The following is a 24027-nucleotide window of genomic DNA, read 5'->3' on the forward strand; positions in this document are numbered from 1 at the left end:
TAATACTGCGAAGGACTATTGCTTGCCTTGTATTCGTGATGATAGTCATTTAATGTTGTAAGCCTGTTACTATGTACGAACACTGTAATGTGGGGAGACGCAGGCCAGAAGTACTTTTGACCGTAACGGATCATCGACTCCGCCTTTCCATGAGCTTAAAGCATTGATGCTGTGACGCCGCTGCAGTCCTCTGCGTCAAGTTGTGTTCAACTTTTGTGTTTTATCATCAATAACGCCATCCGGCATCACCGCGAAGTTTGAGGTCCGGAAATTTCTATCACCTCGACCCTAGTGACAACTGAGGATTCCTTATCCAGTGACTGCCACACAACTCGAACGTACCTGTAGCTGCTCTCTGAAACCCACTAGGACTGCCACCCCCGCCCGCCTTCCGTGCACTTTCATACAGGACACTCAATAAGGCACTTTGCTGTCGGATATATATCCTCTGCGACTCTAGTTCGCATAAATTGTGACTCCAGGAATCAGGGTGTCCCAGAAGCCTTGTACATCTTCCCTACTCAACTGCGAACGCAATCTCCTAACTTGCGACAATTCTATAAGACATACAGGCCATCATCCCAGCTTATCACTTCATCGCCTCATCCATATCGTGACAGGTTGAGACGACAACATCCTTTGGAAATATCCAACCATACAGGCAGCTAGACTAAGAGCAAACATATCGTTCGGGCGCCTCTTGCGCCTTCTGGAGCTGAGGTGGGGGGGCCGTGGAGAAGAGGCCGGCGTGGGCAAGATCTGTTTCTGGCAGAGCAGAGAGCGTCAAGAGAACCCATCTTGCGCACTTCTCCAGTAGAGCGCGACACGGGATCGATCAGCTCGAGTGGGCCTTATCACAAAAAGCGGATGTGGGCCTTTGGCGATGGACCCGCAAAGTGTTGCCTTCGTCCCACACAACGACTCCTGGCGTCTGCAGAACGAGCTTCTGCGCGTGCAGCAGATCCAGGCCGATCATACTGACAGACTTATTCGATTGGAGCGTCGACAAGAAGACGACGCCAGAATGAAGTCTGTCTGGGGTGGTGCCTCGCCATTTCCCAGTGTCCTCAGCGGCACGCCTCAGCAAGGTAGCATTACCCTGACGAATTCTCCGCCAGACTGGCGTACTACGATTACTGACTGTGTCGTAGCTGCACTTCATCACCCTCCGAGTGATCATTTCAAGGATTTCGATGATGAGGCTAACCTAATAGGCAGTCTACATTTGGATGCTGACGATGAACCCAGACGTATGGGTGCCACATCACGAGCCAACAGTGTGCGTTTCGACGAGTCCGCCAACCAAGGTCACTGGTCTCACGCCTCCCGCTCTTCAATGGACTTTCTTCCTCGAAGCACCAGTAGCCTGGGTGGCATTGCCATGAATGAGCGTACCTCTTCTCACAAGTCCGACGGCCGTGCAAGTTCTGTACATTCCGTTCGATCGGCCGCCTCAGGTCGTGCTAGCAGTTTGAACCTAGATACCGCTTATGCGCTCCCCGATACCTTGCGTTCATCTCCCCTAGATACTCCCGGTCTTGCCCCGGGTCTCCTGCTCCTCGGATCCGTACCAGCCATTATTAGGTGCTGGATGAATACTGACTTCAAACACAATGCACTACTATACGCGGCCATCTGCTCTGCATCACACAAGTCTCATGTAGATCTGCGATTACTGCGGAAGCTGGGCTTTGAAGACCGCATCGTGGACACTTCTTCTGGAGGCCGGACCATAGATCTTCCTGTCTACTTCCCAGAGGCTGTACCGCATCCAACATCGTCAAGACCGAGCAGTCCGGCGCCCCAAGTGCCAACGCTTACAGTAGAGTTCAACGTTGTCGATGGCGGCACAAATGAAAAAGAAGCTCGATCAATACAGGTCTTCATAGGCAGCGATACTCTTCGCTTGCACAACGCGGACGTCATGTTCTCTACAAACAGTGTCTGCCTCTACGACGATGAGCAATGCAGGCTTTCCATTCCGCTTGTTCGTCCAGAAGATGAGACAGTGTTCAACTCTCTGCAAACCACAGGCAGAGGACTACAATCCGCGTCAAATGCTGGTAGAAGTGAGCAAGCAGCCGAGCAGGAGTATACATCGCTAAATGGTTTGAGGCAAAAGCAGGCGTATAACAGCGAACCGACAAGCGTGGACACGCCGCTGTCCGCAAAGTATCGCGCACCTGGCGTGATCGCTGCGGAGAGCAGGACTTCCAGCTCACGCGACTCACATGGCAATGCTCCTCCACCCGAGGACGAAACCTCGGCGGGAGCCACGGGAGGGAGACAGAACTCACTTGGCTCAAACAACACTCTGACAGAGAACAAAGAGAACGCTGCAGAGACAGGGTCGCCAAATGTAACAGCAGCACAGGGCGCGCCAGCCACGTGGGGCAGTTGGCGGCGAGACACTCCAAGCCAGATCACACAGTCGGAATGGTCTGGGTCAAACAAGAACCAAGACAGTGGCTATCAGCGCCGAGACACTGGAATCAAGGTGCTAAAACCAATGAAAACCTCGAGCAGAACGATATCGACATCGGCATCCTCGCCGTCCACATCAGAGGGGAAGTCAAGGTTCTTTGACGAGGGCAAGAGGCGGGGAGCGCTGGAGAGCATGCAGTCAGCCGGGATGGAGAGGCGTACATCAGCAGCACCGCCTTCGCTCAGCCGCAAGTCGTCTTCGAGCGCAAGGGAGAACCAAGCCCCCGCAGGGGTTGGTATAGAGACAGTGACCAAGACCAGGACTAATCCTGTGGGCGGAGCATCGGCGTTTTCGTGGTTAAACTCGGGCGGCAGCAAGTCATGATCAAGGTAGCTTGGTATGATTCTTATGCATGCATGCATTATATAGCAGAGCAGGGACGGTCCAAGCGAAGTTCACGGATCTGGGCTCTAAATTTAGACGGTGTTCTGTGGCGCATGCATTATGACGACGAAATATGATCAAATATGATCGAGCATGAGGTCCTTTGTCAATTGTACCCCTGATTCCAAGGGGGCACAGCTCATGCGTAAAATGCAAGATGTAAATGGTAATCGCATGGCACTGCACCTTCCCTCAATGTGCTGATCGTAACAGGTAAGGTACTTTACCTTCCAAGGTTAAGGTACCTTAGCGATAGAGACGAAGCTCAGACCCTACTGTATGTTCCCAATTTACAGCACGCCAGATGCAGATGAAATAGCACAATATTTATGTGCGTGCCCTCATCTGGCTTATTCGGAAAGTAAGAAGTGATATCAATGGGACAATACAAGTAGATAATATCATGTGGACACGGCCTCTATACAAGCAATAGGAACAGTAGTCATTCAGGACCATTGTTCAGCAAGGCAGACACCTGTACATGTACTTTACACCTCCTGAGCCAAGTGCCTTCTCTGTACTTCCTTTATCGGTGACACCGGCTTTATACACTTGCCTGTATTCTCCTCTTGTTGTACTTACTGCAACTCAGCTTCGTAATACTTTCAATTTGTCTTCTCTGCTCTGCTCTGCTCTGCTCTGCTCTGCTCGTAATCTGTCCGAGATAAGCAAACACCCGGCAGAAACTCCTTGACAGCACAAGATCAGATCCCATCACGGCTTGGCACAGGCACAGGCACAGGCACAGGCACAGGTGCATGTGCTGATGCTTGTACAGTGGTGCAGGAACCAGAAGAAGACGGTAAGACAAGGGCACGAGGGCAATATGGTACAGTAGTCCCTGTGAACCAACCCAACCTCAGACTACTGTGCACTAGACGTCAGATCTTGTCAGTTGCAAACTGTATTCAGATGCGATTTTCCCCCCTTCCCCGGCTTTCTTCACTCAGGTCCGTCTGTCATTTTTATTGTCAGCATCAATAAAAAATTGAAACAACACCCGCATCAGCTACGAATCCCCGGCTATTCTTTGAACATCGCGAAGCAGCAGAGCAGCACCAGCACCAGCACCAGCACCAGCACCAGCAGGGCCGAGACTGATTTTCTCACACACGCTCTTTTTGCTTTTGTGCAGCTCACACTACATCATCGCGACAGCTGTCGAACAGCGTCCCATCGAGTCGGCACATTTTCGTGGATTAACACGCACGTGTGGTACAGTCGGTGCCTGTGCAGAGCCCGGGAAACATAGACATAAAAGCGAACAAAACACCAATCCACGGGACAGGACCCCGGCTGATCAGGGCTGCCACCACACCGGCAGCTCACCCATTCCTGCCATCACGGCTTCTCCAAAGAGGCGCAAGATCTCTCCGCCTGCCGAAGAAGGTGTAGAGCACGACCACAGTGCACTGTTTGCTCCTCAATTGCATGGTCACGACCGACGACACAACGACAGCGATCAACGTCACTCCTCTCCATCATCTTCCACCTGCTCTTCCTCTCCTGATCCGCCACCTTCACGTCGCGGCCACCTGGATCCGCCGTCTTCACCATTGCGCTACATCCCTCCTCATCTTCAGAGTCAAGTGTCCGACCGTCCCCCGTCCGCCTCTGCCGCAAGCTCGCCGAGTGACGCCTACGCCGCTCTGAACCTAAGCGCAAGCAGTTTCTCCGATACCATGTCAGATGATCGAAATGTTCAGGATGGGGCAGCTGCGAGCCGTCAGAGATCGCTTTCTCCGACCAAGAGGTCTGCGGCACTGATGGAGGGTGCCGGAGAAGAATCAGAGATGCACACCGCTCCTTCCATTCCTTCAGATACGGCCATGCCTGACGACACGCAGTCGGACAAGAAAGAGCAAGATGACGACGCCGAAGACTTGCCCCCACACACGTCCATGGACACGGCGCCTGTCGCCCCGACTGCTGGTGTCGCAGCTGCGACCATTGACGAACAGGTGCAGCAGATCATGGAACTCCTCAAGGAGCCTCTCACAGAGGGACAGAAGGGCTTCGTCGTGGCACACCGATGGCTAGGGAGAGTGCTGGCGAGAGCGAGCTCATTACCCATGACTGCTCCCCAGGGCTTTGACAAGGACGCTACAGAGGGCGAGGTTGGCCCAGTCGACAACTCCGACATTCTTCCTCATGGTTCCCAACATACCCTTTCGCCGTTCGAATCGAGCGAAGATCCTTACGTCCCGCTGTTGCCTGGTCTCACAGTGGGTCAAGAGTTCGAGATTGTCCCCCAGGGTGCCTGGGATCGCATCGTCTCGTGGTATGGAGTGGCAGAGGGCCAGTTACCGCTTGTCCGCTATGCACACAACACTGCGCCATCTGGCTCGGCAGCGAACATCATCTTCGAGACGTACCCTCCAATCTATACCATTCGGAAAATGATCCCGGGGGCGACCCGTCTGTCCATTCCTCCAACTCCGCCCGCCACTTCCAACCCCAGTCAGACGAGCACCGGCAACACGACGCCAGAGAAGTCTTCCGACCAGGCTTCTGTCAAGATTGTCGCTTCGCGCACTGAGCGTTTCCAGACCTTCCTCGCCAGGAGCAAGAAGGCCGCGGGCATCCCCCTCGCTCACAAAGTCAAGATTTGGAGACAACTCAACACAGACCATATCAGCAACGAGAATGCACCCTCGACCGAGCCTGGCATGCTCACGCCCGCCACTTCTCGCAGCACGTCGCCGTCAACTGCACCTGCTGCAGATAGGTCATCGTCGTCTTCGCAGAGCCTTGTTATGGACGCCTCCGTCTTCTCCAAGTGGGAGGAGGACATCGACTACGAGAAAGTGGATGCAAAGGATGAGACTGCCAACGACAAATACAATGGCAAGGCGACACTGGGCACCCTCGAGCTTGGCCAAGACCAGGTCTTTGTCCTTGAAGAGCAAGTACGCGGCCCTGCCGGTGGAGAGTATGCATCCGATGCCCGTCGCAAAGCTACAGCCAAGTCGCAAGACGGTGCCGCGAGCGGAGGTGCAAGCACGCCTTCATCGACTGGCCCCGTCACGAGAGGCCGCACCAAACGCGATGGAAGACCGCGCGGTACCGTTGGACTGACCAACCTCGGAAACACCTGCTACATGAACTCGGCGCTGCAGTGTATCAGTCGCGTCGAGGAACTTGCTTTGTATTTCCTACACTCCAATTTCAAAAAGGACATCAACCCAAGCAATCCTCTAGGCTACGGCGGTAGAATGGCCAAAGCCTACGCTGATCTCCTCACCGGCCTGTATGCTCCAGGTGCTACTTCTGCATTCCGTCCCAACCAGTTCAAGTCTGCTCTAGCTTCTGCTCAACCCATGTTTTCCGGATATGGTCAGCAAGACTCTCAGGAGTTTTTGAGTTTCCTCGTTGATGCATTGCACGAAGACCTCAATCGCATCCAGAAGAAGCCTTACATAGAGAACCCCGACTCCGATGACAGCACCGTTCACGATCCAGAAGCTATCAAAGCCCTTGGTCAGACTTATCAGGACAACCACCGCCTCCGCAACGACTCCGTCGCAATGGATCTTTTCAATGGGTTTTATAAGAACACCATGATTTGTCCCGCGTGCGACAAAGTCAGTGTCACCTTTGACCCCTACTCACTCTTGACCCTGCAGTTACCCATCGAAAACACGTGGCGTGGTCGAATTTACTTTGTCCCTCACCTTGGCAAACCGGTCACCTACGAGGTCGATATCGACAAGAACTCTACCTGGAAAACCGTGAAGCAGTACATTGCGAGCAAAACCGATAGGCTCACCTACGATCGACTCATGTTCGCCGAGATCTTCAGCCATAAGATCTACAAAGTGTTCAGTGATAACGAAACCATTTCGGAAAGTGGTGTCCAGTCCAACGATGTCCTATGCATGTACGAGCTACCGGAGTCTCCAACAAACACCAATCATTCCGTCAAGAAGAACACATACCGGAGCCTTTACTCAAGTCCTGAACCTCCGTTACCCGGCATGGACTCACCACTGGCCGACCGCATGGCTATACCCGTCATGCATTCCCTGGGTGCGTCACGGGGGAGTTTGCCCAATGTAGTCTTGAACCCCACCTTCATCCTAGTCACTAGAGACGAAGCCAGGAACTACGACGCAATATTACGCAAGCTACTTGCTGCAGTCGCGCCAATGACAACGACAGACTTCTTGCATGAATTCAGTCAGGATCGGCCATTGCCCTCCACCAAAACGACAGAAGGCGATGCAGTTGCGCCTGCAGAGGACAACTCTAGTGCTTCGGCAGACGCGGAAGGTCAGATTACCGACAATTCCGTCCCATCTGAAGATGGATATGTGGATGTTTCGGTGAGAGACGAGTCGGGAGGACCCAAGGCGCAGAGCGCCGAAGGAGTTTTGGAGCCGTCAAACTTCCTTCCTGCCGCATTTCGAAATCTCTTCGAGATAAAATACGTCGAGGGCACCTCTGGAGACATGTTCTGCACCGGCACGGGAAGCATTGGTGTCGGAAAGCTCATGCAAGATCGAGTCCAGCAACACAGCCAGAGACGTGACTCGACCGCATCCCTTCAGTCGACAGCTTCGGAGAGGAGTCAAAAGTCGAGCACGAGCGCCTTAGCCCGTAGTCCTCCCTCCAGCGACGAAGACGCTCCTGATGTCATCCTCGGCGGGCAGGGCAACGACTTCTCCGGCGACGTACAAAGTGATGATGATCTTGCCCAGTCGTCCGTTACCGTTGCGTCGAAGCAGTCTCGACGTCGCGACTTTCATAACAAGCACAAGAACCGAAAGAACAACAAGACTTACTCGAAGCACGCTCGGCGCAACAGCAAGCAGTCCGCCCGGTCGAACACTTCCCGCGCATCCACTGCACAGCCGACGCCCGAGTCAGACGAGTACTACATTCGTCTTGGAGAAGGCATTGTTCTGGACTGGCATGAGGAAACTTACGACGCCCTTTTCGCTGGCGATCGGTCAGGCGACGACATGCGCGGCACATTCACATTCGACCCCAAAAACATGCCTGTCGCAGAGGACTTGGCTCTTCGGGAAAGACTGACCAAGCGCAAGAAGCGTGCCCAAGACGGCATCACACTAGAAGACTGCTTTGCGGAGACTGGCAAGACAGAGATATTGTCGGAAGAGAATGCATGGTACTGCAATCGATGCAAAGAGTTGCGACGTGCAAGTAAGACACTGGAAATTTGGACCGTGCCGGACATTTTGGTGGTGCATCTGAAGCGTTTCAGCGGAGAGCGATACAGACGTGACAAGGTGGATGTACTGGTTGACTTCCCTCTCGAGGGATTAGACTTGACGAAGAGAGTCGGATGCAAGGAGGATGGCAAAGATTACGTCTACGATCTTTTCGCCGTCGACAACCATTATGGCGGTCTCGGTGGCGGTCACTACACTGCCTATGCGAAGAACTTTTTCGACGGCAAGTGGTATGACTTTAATGGTAAGTTTGTTGACATGATATCCACCGAACTGTACTGACATTGTTGCTTCTAGACTCGTCGGTGTCGCAGCAAAACCCTAACAAGGTCGCCTCGACGGCGGCGTACTTGCTGTTCTATCGTCGCCGGTCAGACCAGCCATTGGGACCACCTGCGCTGCAGGAACTGATCAACAAGGTCAAGAATCCCGACGTCGACGACGCCTCGGATGCCGAATATGACTCTTCGGGGGAAGGGGCGCGTCTCGGCGACAGATCCTCAGCTTCCTCTCGCCTGCTGCCTGGGTCGTCGAGCGCTGGAACAGCCGCAGCAGGAGCTGCCAACGAGACGCTTCCACCAAAGGGGGGCGCAAGTGGCCTTGGCAACGCAGCGAACCAGGTAGCGAGACTGAGGGAGATGAGTGAAGACGACGAAGGGTATTCGTCTGGACCCGTGACGAACCTGACTTCCGGCTGGGGCTTTGGTGGCCTCGGCGATGAGAACTTGCACAGTCTCAGTGGTGGCAGTGGTGGTGCTGGCAGCGCCAACACCCCCGCAGGAGACGACGACGACGACGACGACGCAGCTTCAGATCGACCAGAAATAGGCTCGGATTACGCAGGCTCGAGCGGCGGCGATCGACTGATCAATGATTCCAATGACTTTGACGATGATGTCCCTGGACACGGAGGCGATTGGTCTTCCGGCATCAATCAAGACGATGACGACATGTTCATGGATGCCCCCGACGACTCGCTTTATATGGACGCAGATGAGAACCAGCCCGAGCAGCAAGAATACGAGATGGAAGCAGGAGGAAAGGTAGTCACATCGTCATTGTCGTCGACCAATGAGCAGCACGGCAACAGCATGAATGGAGAATAGGAATACATTCAGCACGTTGCCATCATGGCCGCGATGAGAGAAGAGGGCTTGGTCATAGAAGAAGAAGAGCAGGAGGACGAAAAAGACGCAGCAGACGTGGAAACGCAAGGATGAATGGTTTTGCAGCAGCATTATTGTACATTTCATCTTTTCCTTTCCCTTTCTCTTGTCCGTCTGAATTTCAGTCTCTATTGTTAATTGATAATCGATAATAAAATAGAGATTATAGTGGTCCTCATCCGTTGTTCCTAGACCATCATTCCCAACCCATCATCCTCACAACCCATCTAACGTCTCCCAACCTCCATACTTCGATCTCGTGACACAGCAAGCCTTCCCTTCAAGACCACGCACCGGCCCCTTTTCCTCCGTCTACTCCATGAGAAGGATCCAGCTACAGGGTAGACTGCCCACGTACAGTAATTAGATAGCATCATCCCCTTTTCTTCCAGAAGCATGCTTACTTGCACTTTTTCAACGAGACATGGCACGTGACATGTGGGAGATATATCTGGTATGAAACCTCACGTTCGATATGTACATGTTATAGAAGATTGTCTGCCTTACCCTGCGCCGAACCACTGTAGATTCTGCTTTTCGGGTCGTTTAGGGGTGGGGTGGTCATCTACAAAGCAGGGCGACCCTGTCTTCTCTGCTTACGGTTTCAAATTCTTGTTTCGTTTTGATCTTCACTCTTTTTCTTTCTCGTGTTGTCCTGATAGATTATATATCATCTGCGATCACGCCCCTTCCGTGCCCATATGCAATGACTTGGTGACAGAATGAGATGCGAAGGGGGAAAAAGTCTTGTACATGAGCTGTACTTCATGCTGGCAGCTGTAATAGAGAACGCCGTAAGTCATAAATACGTGCATGCTGGCAGAAATGGCCATGTCGAGCCTTTTACACTTGGAAAGAGAGGAGAGAAGAGAGTAGAGATGTTTATTGATTCCCTATTTGGTGACGATATCAATGAGAAGCCCAAACGTCCAATGCATCGATGCGTTATTTCATCTTCGTTTCGCATCAGCAGCAATTTCAACAGCGGCGATACTTGATACCGGCATGGAAACCATAACGTTCCCGTCCACCTCGCCCAGCGTTACAAGATCATGGGAATAAAAATTACTCAGGAGAATGGTAGGTGACAAAGGAAATAAATGCAAGAGGATACAAATCGGTCGACGAATGCTCCGCACGAGCGCTGGCGAGCAAACCGTTACCGAACAAAAACGCATAATGATGATGGAGCGAGAAGGAAAATGGTATATGTAGTGAAAAAGAAAAATAGGTCACAGTCATGGGATGAAGCTGCGGACCTTTGTTGCAGAGTCGCGTCCGGCAATAGCGTAGAATGCCCCCACGACAGCGACGGCAACAGCGATACCCCTGTTTGAAAGTCAGCTCGTGTCCGTATGAAGACAAATCTACCAACAGAACTTACAGAGATCCGGCGCGATCGCTACAGAGCTTACTGAGCCAGTTCCATAGGCCAACCTGCTTCGCGTCGCTGTCCTTACTTTCAGGTGCAGGATCGGAGACCGATTCCGACTCCGATGGAGGCGCTACATTATTAGTGGCACTGTCTTCATGTGCTTGACTGAACTTGGGAGTGGTTGGACGTGGGGCCTTTTGAGGTGCATCGCTTTCATCGTGATTATTCACTTTCGACTGCACCTCACGTGTAGGAGTCATTGGTGGCGTAGGCGGTCCGCGGTGCACAGGCTCGTGAGCTGATAGCGTGAGCTTGGTCACAGGTTCCTTTTGGTCGGTCATATATTCGGCAGCACCAGAAGTGACTTCTTGAGCCGAGCCTGGCATAACCGTCGTCTCCTCCAGTTCAGGAATTACTTCCTCGGCCAGATCCTCATCAATTGCATCAAGGTGGTCACTCGAACCCTTGGACAAAGACGGCGAGGTGGCAGCACTGAAGCTGATAGCAGATGAGAGAGTCGGAGATGGAATTATCGCGTCGAGCGCTGAGCCATCATCTGAGGTTCGGGAGCTGACGCGGTGTAGATGCTTGATTATATCATCTCTTGCGGTCGGGAACTTCTCCAGAGTTGGATCGCTGAGGTCTTCGTCCTCGAATGGATCAGACCTGTGCGAGTTGAAAGAACCGGATCTAGCGGAGCCGCTTGACAGACGAGGACGGGCGCCGGTAGGTGACATACTTTCGTGGCGGAAGAGAGGTGGAACGTCGTCATCGTTGGCAGGATTTGTGTGTATCCGCGAAAGAGACTCATGTCTGAAAAGTGGGGAGGAGAGGGGCTCCTCGTCATCCTCGTTATCCTGGTCAGCCTCATCGTTACCAGCATTCGCGTGTATTCGAGAAAGAGACTCATGTCTGAAGAGGGGCGAGAAAGGCTCAATGTCGTCCTCGTCCTCATCTTCGAGACTAAAGTCAGTATGATGAGGGGTAGGAAGAACACTGTTCTGCGGTTCGTGAGCTGACAAGCCATCCTGTCCTGGATGATGGCCATTGAGGTCGCTAGTGGCGGACTCTGGCTCCTGAACTGCAGCCGTGGCGTCATCATGTACATGCGTCTGCACTGCATTCTCATGTTCATGGGTCTGCTTAGGTGCAGAGGTCTGTTGTGCTTTGACCACGAGAAGATTGTTGCGGTTACCAGCACCATCGTCAACTGAACAAGAGGTCAGCTGGTTGTTGCGTCAAGGAGAAGCGAATGCAGCAATGAACGTACCAATATCATGTGTTTCGTCAAGAACCCACCAGTCTCCCGGACCTAAGCGGAATTTGTACTGATATTCACCTTCCTCGAGATCAAACTCCTTCCAAAAGTTCAGCTCTCCACTGTAGTCATCACGCTTGCAGTCCATCTCGATGGGACGCCATGGCTCATCCCCCAGTGACCCTGCTATGAACACAGGAGGCTGTAGGCCGGGGGAGCTGTATGAGATTTTGACCTTTTGTGTCATGATGGGACTACCGGAAGCTTTGGAAAGTGATTGCTTGACTGGTCCGACCCAAAAAGGTGTTTTTGGTTGAACTGCAAGAGATGCACTCTTCACTTCAGAAGTTCGGTTAGAAGCGGGTAGAGCTTCGTGGGCAGAAGACACAAGAGACGGGTCGCTGCGCCGGGCGAAGTCAGTAACTGAAGTCATGATAGCAGCGAAAGTTGGATCTTCAGTGTCGTTCTTTCTTTCTATGTCTTTGTTTCCTGTTACTGCGGAAGAAGGAGAAATGGTAGTGCAATAAGAGAATGAAGAAGTGCAGGTTGTCAGGTGATGGATTGATCAATACAAAGGTACAAGGTGAACAAGAAGCATCTGCAGGTGGGGTCATGTTGCTGAGTGAGATGAAACGTACCTGCTGTATGACGGATATGTGGTGTCAGAAGCTGTGCCGTCTTCTGCTGTACAGGAAATGGCAGGAACAGCGAGGGTTTTGTTTCAATTTTTTTCTGTCAGAGTGACGACAGCGCAGCAGCAGTCCAGAAAGGTATAGATACTTGGATGGGATTATACAGTGAACAAGGCACAAGGCGGGGCTTTTGGAACGTGGGGAACCAACAAACGGTGAGCGAGACAAGTTTGAGGATTAGTATTTAAAAGCACGAGGCGAGGAACGATGAAGTTGCAATGAGGATAACAAGGACAAAAACGATCTGCACCTGCGAAGCAACTATACCTCCGTAGAAAAGAATGGAAAGCAAGCTTAGCGTGACAGGAAACTGGAATGCAAGAGATGGGAGGGACTGGAATTGGTTGGGCGGAGCTCTGCAGGCTATGATATAGCCTGGCGTGATACCTGCTCTGCCTGGTTGATACTTTTATACCCCAGCGATTACTTTGTCTCCAGATTGACACTGTATACACCAATGCGCTGGCCGATGAGGAGTTTGCTCATCTCCACAAAGTTCGCTGTCGTCCCTCACTCCCACCGTTACCGGATTCCTGATGGCACAAGGTAGTTGTGTAAGCTCGATTGCGCTTTGAAGTTTACTTGTGCTCCAGCTTCGCTCAATGCTTGCCAGTGACGACAGAAAGCCAAGTCTGGTGGGGATCGAGTTCGCGCCCCGCAGTCTTCCCCGGATGTCAACACAACGGGTAAGGGCAAAGCAAGGCCGACTCGGCAGGTACCACGAGTATAAACTTTCGACTTCGACCAAGTCCAGACTAGCACTTGTCCCCAACAAGGCTGCACTTGCACAGCAGCAGAACTCCGCACGAATAGTCGTTGTATCTTGATGGACAAGAAGCACATCGCTTGGGCGACAACACTACGGAGCGGACGGCTCGCTCAACGCTCTTAAACAAAACGCTGGACGACTGATCGCACGACTTACGATCGATGTGTAGGACACGAAATCGTGTCTCACGAGCCGTCAGACAAGAACATAACACAGTAGAAGCAGACAAAGCATTTGATGTAGATCACCCGTGACGACAGGACAACCTGACGATCATGACTTGCCCTGCATGAGGCCTCGAACTCTCGGGACAGAGAGACAAATACCCAGTACGCAGGTATCGACGTAGACGGTCATGTCCAGAAAGTATCTCGAGGTATTCCGGCGACAGACCCGAGGAGGAGGTACTGTACCGTGACTTGCCCCGCCTGTTAGACCCAGACATAAATACCTTTGTGGCTAAGCGGATCTTAGGGAGACGCATAGATTCTTTGCAAAAGTTACAGTTCGTCTATTTGCAAGCTGGCGAGTCGTAGCGCTACCGTGTGTGCATGCAACATGTTCGCCGTTCACAGAGTCGACCAGTAGAGCGTTGACGGTAACAAAATTAGAGGACCACCGGGTTCTGTCTCAACGCTGGATGCAGAACAGGCATTATAGATTCTTCTAAAATGAGGCTCACGATCGCAAGCGAAGAGAGCGCGGGAGCCAACGGATGGCGAACATAAATTGCGTTCGACAGGTTGTCGCACTGATGGCTGACAATGATCATAATTCGCCAGCGTCTTCTGTTGTCCTCTCGCATTGTAGCAGCAGACATAAGGCTTCGTCTCCACAGGTTTCGAGGGAATGTAGGCTCATAGGGTACCGTAGCGGTACAGAGGGAAATCTTGGTATACCAACCAGCGCGATTGACTCGTGGCGGAGTGAGACGAAGTGTACGGAGGTAGAGATAAGAGGTAGAGAAATATGAATAAGGCGTCCAAATAGTGATGTCTCCTATAAGCACGCCTCTCTGGAGTTGCTCAAGGCAAGACCCCCAGGATTTCGCCACCCCCCCCCAGAGAATAACCCCATATATACCCCCTCCAATCCCCGTACATTCAATCAGGCGCCACTACCCACCGGCTTAGTCGGTGGAGTGGCCAGTCGCCAGCCTGAAAAAAATCAGTCCTGTACGGAGCATGAGAGGTCCCTGGTTCGAGCCACCGTCGCGTGATAGCCCTTCGACAAACCAGAGTTAGACTTACGCTTCCTTCCTCATGTGCCATTTCCCCTACGTTGTGAAGGGGCGTAGTGCAAACTACGCGAACTTCTACACTTGGGAAAATGGTTGAATACAGCTGGTTTCTTGCCCCCCTCCGTGGGGGGAAAGTTTTGCTCGGATTTGGAGTAACAATGATGGAGGCTTTAGTATCTAAGTTTATTCGATGACGCTCTTCAGAAGTGGTCCGTCGAGAAGAGGAAGAAGCATTATCAAAAATTGGATAAAAGTTGGATAAAAATTGGATAAAAGAACTAACACTTGCCCGCGCTCAGCCTCTTCTTCCTCCACGTGGCAAGACTACGAGCTGGCCTTCTTCTTTTGCGTTGTTTTCATGCCATGTACCTCCATGAGAAATTCATGATGGACACGCCGACTGGACAGGAAATCCCCTTTAGGCAGTTCCAGTCAATCGAGAGAAAGATGACATGTATACAGCTCGGTTCGTTACCACGCCCTACCCATCGTCTTTTGTTCCGCTAGCCTTGATGCGTATGAGACCGACTGATCGAGCCATAAGACATTAGCGGGGGTTAGCGGGGGTCCGTCGTCCAGATCTATGGAGCGAAAGTATGATCCAGAGTGGGTGGGCACAACAGCCTAGGTTCGTGAGGGAGGCGGCGGCGGCGGCGGCCGAGGAGGAGGACAAGCTGATCCATTGCCAAAGTATCCGACTGGCGCCGTCGTCGACAATTGCGGCGGTGCATGATGGAATGGTCTGACTTGAATGTCGTAGTAGACACCGGCTGTCATTTCGGTCAATTGGGATGGTGGTCGGTAGAGTGTAGGGTAGCCAGAACAACGCGGACGCTCTGAGGTGGTCGCGACATAAGCCTGTCCCGCGTCTGTCGACAACGACTGATTCGTCACACCAGAAGACCGCGCTGGTATTGTAGCCTGCGGAGAAGCGGCAGGTTGACTGGACCGCGACGCGTCATGGTAAAATTGCGTCATGGAATAGTCGCCAAACTGTATCCACCACCAGAGAGTCAGCCACTGGCCGCGCTCGCAAAGGGCAGATAAGGCCCCTGAGTGGCAGACTGAGATAGCAACAAGGAAAAGCAGCACCTCGTGTTATATGACAGAGTAGATAGCACAATAGATCCAGGATACTTCAATCATACGCGCATGACAGCGCCAATGGCTCATACCGTTGGCTGCGAGGGGCTTCCATTCTGTTGCTCCAGCTGCTGCTGCTGTCGTTGCTTGTCCTCAATTTCCTCGTCTTCGTCCTCGTTATCGTGATGGCTGTTGTTGTAGTTACTGCTGTTACTGTTGCCGATGGCCTGCTTGCTCTCCTCGTCGTCATCGAGCTCCATCCTCTTGGCTAGTTGATCGAGCAGAAAGGCGCGCTCGAGACGCATCTTCATGATGGCGCGGTTGAGACGAAGCTTGCGCAGACGGGCCGAGTCATTGGCTTCTTCGACTTCGTTCAGGCGGCGTTTGAGCTCGATGCATTTGCGATAATATGCCTTTTCGACGGATGGCGCCAGAGGCGTGTCTTGGGTTGCGCTGGCTGTGTTTATCGTCAGTCGCAAGGTCCCTCATAAACAAGGCTGCTGTGAAGTCACGAATCCAACTCACCTCCAGGTGAAGGCATGATAACTGCTTTATGATGTTGTCGTTATCTAAGTTCTGGAGTGACAGAGTCTATGAAGAAGAATGATGCGCGATGGATTAATGAGCAAGAAGATGGAATGTCGCACTGTCACAAATGATATGCGGAGAGGCAGTCACAGTGAAGCTCGGGGAAGTCAGGTCTTGGCAATGGTATACTGCAGATCCGCAAGACATTGCTCTGTTTGGCACGTTCTAACCACCTTATGTCCAGTATCTTCCTCTCGCTCATTAGTTTCTTCTCTTTCAGTGTACATTACTGCAAGATTCTCAAGTTACTTAACGATATGCCATGCCGGACTACACTATTTCCGTCCCATGTGTTCACAGAACAAGCTTGGGTTGCCCTCATCTACAGAAGCCCACCGCGCTATGCAATGTATATGTAGCAGAGTATAGATAGGAACGAATGAAGTTTGGACACAAGCAAAACGGGAAAAGCAGATCAAAAACAAAATTCAAGGCTTGCCAAATTTTCTAGCTGTGCCATACGCTGTACTGGTCGTTTTCATATCATGTCGTATCCGTGTTGTGATAAACCCACTGTGCGTTCATTGTCTTTCCCATCTCTTCTTATGATCCGTTCCTCTCTTTCTCCTCAAGCTCTTTGACGTAGCGCACGAATCCTTTCTTGTGCACCAAGCCCACGAATCTCCCCTGCTTGAGCACACAGATATATCGCAGTCCGAGTTTCGAAAAGCATTCGTATACCAATTCCATCGGGCTGCAGATGTCCAATGCCAGCGGCGAGGGGTCGATATATGCTGAGAAATCAAGTGGAGCATTCGATCCGGTGGAAGCGCCTTCTTCTTCATCGTCTTCATCATTATCCGAGGCAGCCGACTCAAAGGCCATCCTGGCCCCTCGCGGTCGAGAGTGAGTGCTGGTCATTTGACACAACGCATCATCCTCTTCCGACCCCAGACGGTCAAGAGCAAACTCGAGGTCCGGTCCAGGGATTATGCCCACCAGGGTACCGTCTTTCACGATGGGTAGACCTCCGTCGAGTTCACCAGCCATGTGCATGTGATCTAGTTGACTGCGCAACTGACTGGCGGCGACAATCGGCGAGCTAGAGACGTCAATGATACGGGAGGGATTGACCGCGGGTGTGATGTCACCGAGATCTTCTGTGAATGGTGGGTGAGATTTGGCGTCCAAATACGGGTAGGAATTCATGTCTGTGAGAAGGTCGTAAATGCTGAGCGGCTCCAGTGCATCAGCCGTCCATTTCGACACAAGCACTCCGATCGAGAATGGGAGGACATGCTCAAGTGACCCAGTCAATTCGAAGAGAATGACTGCAAGCGTGACGGAAAGGCGTGTGACGCCGCACATGGTAGCCCCAGCCGCCACCAGATCGTACACTCCTGGCGTCACACATGATTCCGGATTCCCATCCATTGCGCACTCGCGGAATATGCCCCAGTGAGGATAAGCGAGTGTGATATATTGGACAACGTGACCGACTATGCGGCCGAGGAGGCCGCCAACAACCATGGAAGGTACGTAGATCCCTGCAGGGATCTTGACTCCGAATGTTACCACGGTGAGCAGAGATTTAACAATAAAAGCAACTGCAAGATACCAGATGACCTGTGGGATATTGTCCTCTGTGGGGCACAATCCGTAGCCTGATGGTGTGAACGTAGAGCATGGACTTGCGAGCTCATAAAGCAATTCTGCAACCGGCATGCGAGTGTACTTGTTCCAGTAGCTGACCAGACCAGTAATGAATGCCACGAGGCAGACCTCAAAGAGAGGGTGACCCTTGATCATGGGAATACGCCTGAAGGTGCGAGCCCATATGCGCGAGGCTTTGATGAATAGAGCGCCGAGAAGCCCACCCAAAACGCCGAGCAATATGAAGATTACCATCTCAAAACTTCTCCAGTCGGTGAGATATCGAACTTCGAAAAGAACGATTTTGTTTGTGCCATATGGATTCAGGAACTTCAGAGACAGAGCCGCAGCCTAGAGATTACGATTAGCGATCATGGGAGTGGATTGGATGGAGCTAATTCGAACAACTTACTATGCAACAGAAAAAGGTCCGGAACAGAGTCTTTGGCGGAAAGTAGTAGCTGACTTCCTCCAGTGAAAACAATACGCCTCCAATGGGACTGCCAAACGCAACTGCCACACCTGCCGCGGCACTGGCGCTCAAGATTTCACGTCTTTTTGCGTCATTGGAGCTATACTTTTCGAACATTCGGCATGCCACATTACCTATACAAGATGCAATGTGGACGAGCGGGCCTTCTTTTCCGATGCTGAGACCAGAGGCAACGGCAAGGATGAGACCTATGGTCTTGAAGACAAGTGTTCTCAGACCCAGAAAGCCTCTGATGATAAAGCCACTCAGTATAACCTTGACCTCTGCCACACCGCTGCCAGCCGCCGGGAAATAGACCATCGGAGGTCGCTGAGTGGCCTGGACAAACCTGCGGGTGGGGCTGTCGAGGCTGTCTTTCCCGGCATCGGGGGCCGGTAGGGTGTTGCGGCGTTCTGCACCGAGATCCTCATCCAAGGTGGAAAGAGAAATGGCAGAACTGATGACTGTCCTTGTCCGCAAGGTGACCAGGCATCCCAGACAGGCAAGCAGCATAACCCAAAAGACGAAGACGGCAAAGTCCAGGAACTCGTTCTCCTTTCGTCCTGGAGTCAAGCGGGTAGACCAGCGCATCCAGTTGTCGCAGACACTGCCGCCCTCACAGCAGCGTTTCTTGCTCTGGTACCAGCCAGAGCTGCAGTATCCTTCCTTCCAATCGAAAATTGCAGCCTCGGAAGTGTCGATCAGATAGGCTACGCCCGCAGTAAGGCAACCGATGATGGCCACGAGTATCCAGCCTTCTGCGGCATCGAAGAGTGCCTGGACTCTTGCCTTGAACCCCTTTTTACTGCGTAGTTGCTTCAGGCGGAAGGCATCGGCTATGCTGTCTTGCACCCAATCGGTGGAAGTGAACTGATCGTACCAAACGCGGTCATCGACGTAGATGGATGCGGTCGATTTGGCGAGCGGGTCGGTATCTATAGGAGATGTCCGGTCAGTTTGTACTTGATGCTGTAGTGAACCACAGGGAACAAACCATCTGCTTCATTGCGCTCTGCTCCCAGGGCTTTTGCGACACGGAAGCCCAAGGAACCGTGTCGACTGTGATTCCGTCGTAGACTGTTTGTATGGCTCTGCTGTCGCTTGAAGAGCAGTCGAGGGGAGGCGGGCACACTCCGATAAGACGGCCGACCATCAGGGCTGTCAAGGAGACTCGAGTGCTCGTCGAGCAGAAGGCGAGAGGGCAGTCTACTCCGAAGATCCTGGTCCGACTGTCGCGTTACCGGCCTTCTCGTCGCTCTCGGTGAGGATGGGTAACTCCCTCCCCTGGACGCACTTGCTTGCTCATCCTCGTTTTGGATTTGGTTATCATCCTCTCCGTTTCGATTGTAGCTGTAGTAGGATGCCACTGATCTAGGCATGGTGATGTCGCTTTCGTCGAGGCCCGACTAGCTGGGTTTGTGGTCGTGCTGCATGAACAAAACGGCAGGAGGGTCACGGCGAGGTGACGATAACAGGAAGTGGCGGTACTCGTATATACAGAGGGGCTATAAGATCATGGGAATGTGAAACGAGACCCGACGACGACGACGACGACGACGACCAAGGCTACAGCTTCTTTTGGGAGTCAGTCAGCCAGGATGGGACTTGATGTTCGCCAGATGGTCAGAGATATGTCACGCGAGTCGGCACTGGACCCCATGATAAGATAGCCCACACCATTGTTCCGCTTCAACGACAATATGACATGGCCTGGTAGTGCCGTAGTCCTATTGTTTGCGCATCTGACCTTTGGGATCGTCACACGAACCCAATAGACTTCGTTACATCCACAGAACTAAGGGGGGGCCCTGCGTCGACGGACTCTTGCCGAAAGGCTCTCGCTACCTCGACCTCACCTTGCTGCGCGCTGCGATACGGTATCACTGGTTGGTTCTAATTTCAGAGGAAGATTGCGAATCGTCCGCCAAGGCAGAGCGGTCAACCGCATGCGCAACATCTCGGATGTGCATATGACTCGTTAGTCAAGCGGCGGCAATCGTGTGAGATATATCGCATCTCACTCGGACTTGACTTGCCCACACCGTATATAACACGCGATGACTCCATGCACTTCGATGTCATGGCGATCTCTCTTCACATATCGCAGGGACAGGCCACACTGTGAAGCGAGAGAGACATTGTGTCATGATCGAAGGTGCGGCGAGAGTCACACGTGGCAGAAGCATACAAGTCTTCTGACTGGCAGAAACAATACTCTATCGACGCGGGTATTTGCTGTACAAGTACCTCAAGTTTACGGTTGGTACTAGTACAAGTGCAGTGTGTTTCGCAATAGGAGCATCGACAAGGGATGGGGTACCGGAGAAAACCCCTACCGGCCCGCAATTCTTCCGCTTTACGGAGAGTTATGCCCATCTGTACCTACAGTACCTTAACCGATCGGAATATGCCTGTTCAATCATACTCGATCGCTTGCCAAACACATACCGAGTATCTCCAACGTGAAAGCGGTAAGAATTGACCGACTCTTCTCGTCTGCGCTCTCTCTTCTTCCAAGTCGAGATGGAACAATTCTTGTTGTTTGGTGATTCCATCACCCAGCATGGCTGCTCTCAAATGAAGGGCTTCGCGCTCGTGCCAGCGATACAAGAATGTTGGTGAAGGACTATTTCGACTACCAGTACTATACATTTTCTTATATCTTGTGGTAGCATACATCCGTAGGCTAGATGTCATCAACAGAGGCTTCAGGTACCTATCGTCATAAGACCCACCCCGCCTGTTTATATTGAGCTCACCAAACCAAGTGGGTACAACACGGAGCAGGCATTGAAGATACTCCCCAAGTTCTTCCCGGCACCTGCACAATCGCGGGTGCGGCTACTTGTGAGACAAAGCCATACCGGGATACTATGGCTGCACAGATACTGATGCCGAATGTAGACAATCTTCTTCGGTGCAAACGACGCACGACTCCCAGATACTCCGGGCTACCCCCAGACAGTTCTTCTGGAGCAATTCAGGAAGAACATTGCAAGTATCGCGACTCAAGCATGTGTGCAGGCACATAACCCACAGATAATTGTGATCACACCTCCTCCGGTAGACGAACGGCTCTGTCTACAGAATGACCAGCAGAACGGTATCAATGTCCAACGACGGACGGCGGCGAACACTGCAGCATATGCCGAGGCAGTACGTGAAGTAGGCAGTCAATTGAACCTGCCCGTCCTTGACATTTGGGACGCATTTATGCACGAGGCTGGATGGCAACAAGGCCAGGCGCTGCCCGGGTCTAGTGACATTCCTCAGAATGAGGTGCTCGTAAGACTTCTATACGATGGTGAGATTCAGTGAGAGCTGCTATGTTCACAGCAGTGTGGTATACTGAACACTGCGTTAGGACTCCATCTCAGCCCCGAAGGATATCGCGTCATGCACAGAGAACTGATGGGGCTCATTGCACGACAAGTGCCCGACCACTCGCCGGAGCGAATACCTTGGGTATTTCCTGCATGGGACGACGCAGGAGCTTGGTCGTAGAGATTCAAGTCAGTCTGAAGTACAGATGCGATGTGGATAGAAGTGAAGAATTATATACGACACGACATGGTCCCTTCTTGCTCACTGCACTGCGATGATAGAAGCTGACATTGTTCACTGTGAATTATGGCCGTATGTGTTGTATTGTGTTTGATCAAAATCTTGGTTGACATCACGGTATTGCTTTTCCAAGACGTCATCGTGATCGACGGAAATGCGGAGGTTCTGCAGGTGCCCGGTCTTGTCTTTCAGTTTCTCACATCAAGTCTAGCGCTGTGGCATTACAAAGTATTACTTGACAGTGAACAATACAACTGCACGGTTGTCTGTCGTGTAACACACACCCACCTCTGACACTTGTACCATAGATTGTTTTCTCTCGGTATCGGTGACAGGTGCATCGACTTTATATCTTTTTCGTCGGAAGAAAACTCATTCGCTCTTCACTAAAATACATACTTAATTTCCCCGTCTAGGGACAGTTCCCTCGACTCGATCTCCATCATGGCTTCGCAAGAATCAGCAGAAACCTCTGAAAACACACCTCTCATCCCATCCACGAACGGATCATCTCGAGGTGGACCGCTCGGTAAGATGAGTAGAAGTGTCACCTTTAACCCCACAATTGCGAGCAGCAGTCCTCCACCCAACAGAGGACCCTTGTCAGCCTCAAGTTCCAGGACGCCAGGTCAGGTCTCGACTCTCCACAACCCTCCCAGAGATGGCTCTCAACCCATGTTGTCGGCGCTCAACAGCAAGTTGAGACGGAGGAATAGTCAGGGTGCTCCCTTGATGCTGCCACTTTTTCCGGGCTCCAAGATTGGACCACAGAGGACAACCAGGACCGCACAGAAACTGAAGTTGCTTCCCAATCCGGAATTTGGAGATGACCCGGATGAAGAGAGTGGGCGCGAAGTGTATTCGCAATTCACACGCATCAAGGATCCCACCGCACGAAGAGATGCTGCCAGGCTGGGCAAGGACGACAGAGACAAACTCCCCCGAGTGACGGCATATTGCACAGCTAGCTCCTATCGCATGGACGATCTTATGCGCTACTTGAAAGGAAAGACGAAACTCAGGAAAGCTTTACCCAAGCAGTTTGATGAGTGCATCTATTCTCCCTATGCATATTCCAAGACCGAGAGGAAGACCGAGACAAGTACAGAAGTTCGGTCGTCGGCGCAGAGGAGGTTCTCGGACAGCGCAATTGAGGTCGAGGGAAATGCGGAGCGCAGACGGGAGGATCTCATGGATTTCCATACAGATGCTGGCGACATTGTATCTGACGCCCAGAACGCCGCTACTGCCAACGAGATTGCACACCACGAGCTGGAGCACAACGATGCGGCCATTGCACAGAACCCAGAAGCCACCAACACACCTGACTTTGACACGACAGTACACATCCCCGAGGTCTTTCTCTTTGAATATGGAGTCGTGGTGCTTTGGGGAATGTCTGTGGGACAAGAGCAGCGCTTCCTCAAGGAGATTGCCAAATTCGAGACGGAGAAGCTGAGCAAGGACAACATACAGGTGGAGAATTTCAATTTTTATTACACGAAAGAGTATCAAGCAAGAATATACAACGACTTCATCAGCTTGCGGGAGAAGAAGAATTACATGACCAAACTGGCCATCAGCCACGCGCTGGCTCAGAGCACCAAGGTATGTCGTTGCAGAAGTCTGGAACGAATTGCATCTGCTGATACTCGAGACAGACATCGTTATACGAAGATTTGGTGGACAACACGATCGACACGACCAAAGAGATCCCCGCACAGATCGCCATGACTGGGAAAGTGAACCTGTCTCGACGTGAGATCAATATGCAGATCGGCGAGCTGTTCATCCTCCGAATCAACATTCACTTGCAAGGGTCTGTGTTGGATGCACCAGAATTGATGTGGGCGGAACCACAGTTGGACCCAATCTACCAGGCAGTGCGAAGCTACCTCGAAATGGACCAGCGTGTGTCACTTCTGACGGAGCGACTCGATGTCATTGCCGATCTCCTTGCGGTGCTCAAGGACCAACTGACACACACTCACGGTAAGTCTTTGTTGTGTACCCGAGAGATTGAGTTGGCGGAGTGATTTTCTGACACTGAACAGGGGAATATCTCGAGTGGATCGTCATTGTTCTCATCGCAGCAGAGATATTAGTGGCTGCCATCAACATTGTGGTTGACTTGTACGCTGGAGTGGACTAGAGGATGAGTGA

At 52.1% G+C, this 24027-nt stretch overlaps 7 protein-coding genes across 7 annotated transcripts; 4 read left to right on the forward strand and 3 right to left on the reverse strand.

Moving 5' to 3' along the window:
• Window positions 1-883: 883 nt before the first annotated feature.
• AAFC00_004017 (uncharacterized protein) lies at window positions 884-2809 on the forward strand (the record flags this gene model as incomplete). The annotated part of the gene is made up of 2 exons (XM_069343586.1): window positions 884-1088; window positions 1152-2809. 2 exons carry the CDS (start codon window positions 884-886, stop codon window positions 2807-2809), a joined length of 1863 nt encoding a protein of 620 aa, XP_069202140.1.
• Window positions 2810-4551: 1742 nt separating this feature from the next.
• On the forward strand, window positions 4552-9170 carry AAFC00_004018 (uncharacterized protein; the record flags this gene model as incomplete). The annotated part of the gene is made up of 2 exons (XM_069343587.1): window positions 4552-8308; window positions 8362-9170. The coding sequence occupies 2 exons, from the start codon at window positions 4552-4554 to the stop codon at window positions 9168-9170; spliced, it is 4566 nt and encodes a 1521-aa protein (XP_069202141.1).
• A 1298-nt stretch (window positions 9171-10468) lies between these two features.
• Window positions 10469-12110, reverse strand: AAFC00_004019 (uncharacterized protein; the record flags this gene model as incomplete). The annotated part of the gene is made up of 3 exons (XM_069343588.1): window positions 10469-10559; window positions 10615-11815; window positions 11876-12110. The coding sequence occupies 3 exons, from the start codon at window positions 12108-12110 to the stop codon at window positions 10469-10471; spliced, it is 1527 nt and encodes a 508-aa protein (XP_069202142.1).
• A 3623-nt stretch (window positions 12111-15733) lies between these two features.
• On the reverse strand, window positions 15734-16188 carry AAFC00_004020 (uncharacterized protein; the record flags this gene model as incomplete). Its single annotated transcript, XM_069343590.1, has 2 exons — window positions 15734-16104; window positions 16173-16188. 2 exons carry the CDS (start codon window positions 16186-16188, stop codon window positions 15734-15736), a joined length of 387 nt encoding a protein of 128 aa, XP_069202143.1.
• Window positions 16189-16778: 590 nt separating this feature from the next.
• Window positions 16779-19679, reverse strand: AAFC00_004021 (uncharacterized protein; the record flags this gene model as incomplete). Its single annotated transcript, XM_069343591.1, has 3 exons — window positions 16779-18179; window positions 18241-19235; window positions 19295-19679. The coding sequence occupies 3 exons, from the start codon at window positions 19677-19679 to the stop codon at window positions 16779-16781; spliced, it is 2781 nt and encodes a 926-aa protein (XP_069202144.1).
• Window positions 19680-20823: 1144 nt separating this feature from the next.
• On the forward strand, window positions 20824-21804 carry AAFC00_004022 (uncharacterized protein; the record flags this gene model as incomplete). The annotated part of the gene is made up of 5 exons (XM_069343592.1): window positions 20824-20914; window positions 20973-21012; window positions 21069-21147; window positions 21205-21604; window positions 21665-21804. The coding sequence occupies 5 exons, from the start codon at window positions 20824-20826 to the stop codon at window positions 21802-21804; spliced, it is 750 nt and encodes a 249-aa protein (XP_069202145.1).
• Window positions 21805-22308: 504 nt separating this feature from the next.
• Window positions 22309-24016, forward strand: AAFC00_004023 (uncharacterized protein; the record flags this gene model as incomplete). The annotated part of the gene is made up of 3 exons (XM_069343593.1): window positions 22309-23472; window positions 23526-23856; window positions 23919-24016. The coding sequence occupies 3 exons, from the start codon at window positions 22309-22311 to the stop codon at window positions 24014-24016; spliced, it is 1593 nt and encodes a 530-aa protein (XP_069202146.1).
• Window positions 24017-24027: the final 11 nt, after the last annotated feature.

The sequence above is a fragment of the Neodothiora populina genome (assembly GCF_041146345.1).
Source record: "Neodothiora populina strain CPC 39397 chromosome Unknown canker_contig_17, whole genome shotgun sequence".
NCBI lineage: Eukaryota > Fungi > Ascomycota > Dothideomycetes > Dothideales > Dothioraceae > Neodothiora > Neodothiora populina.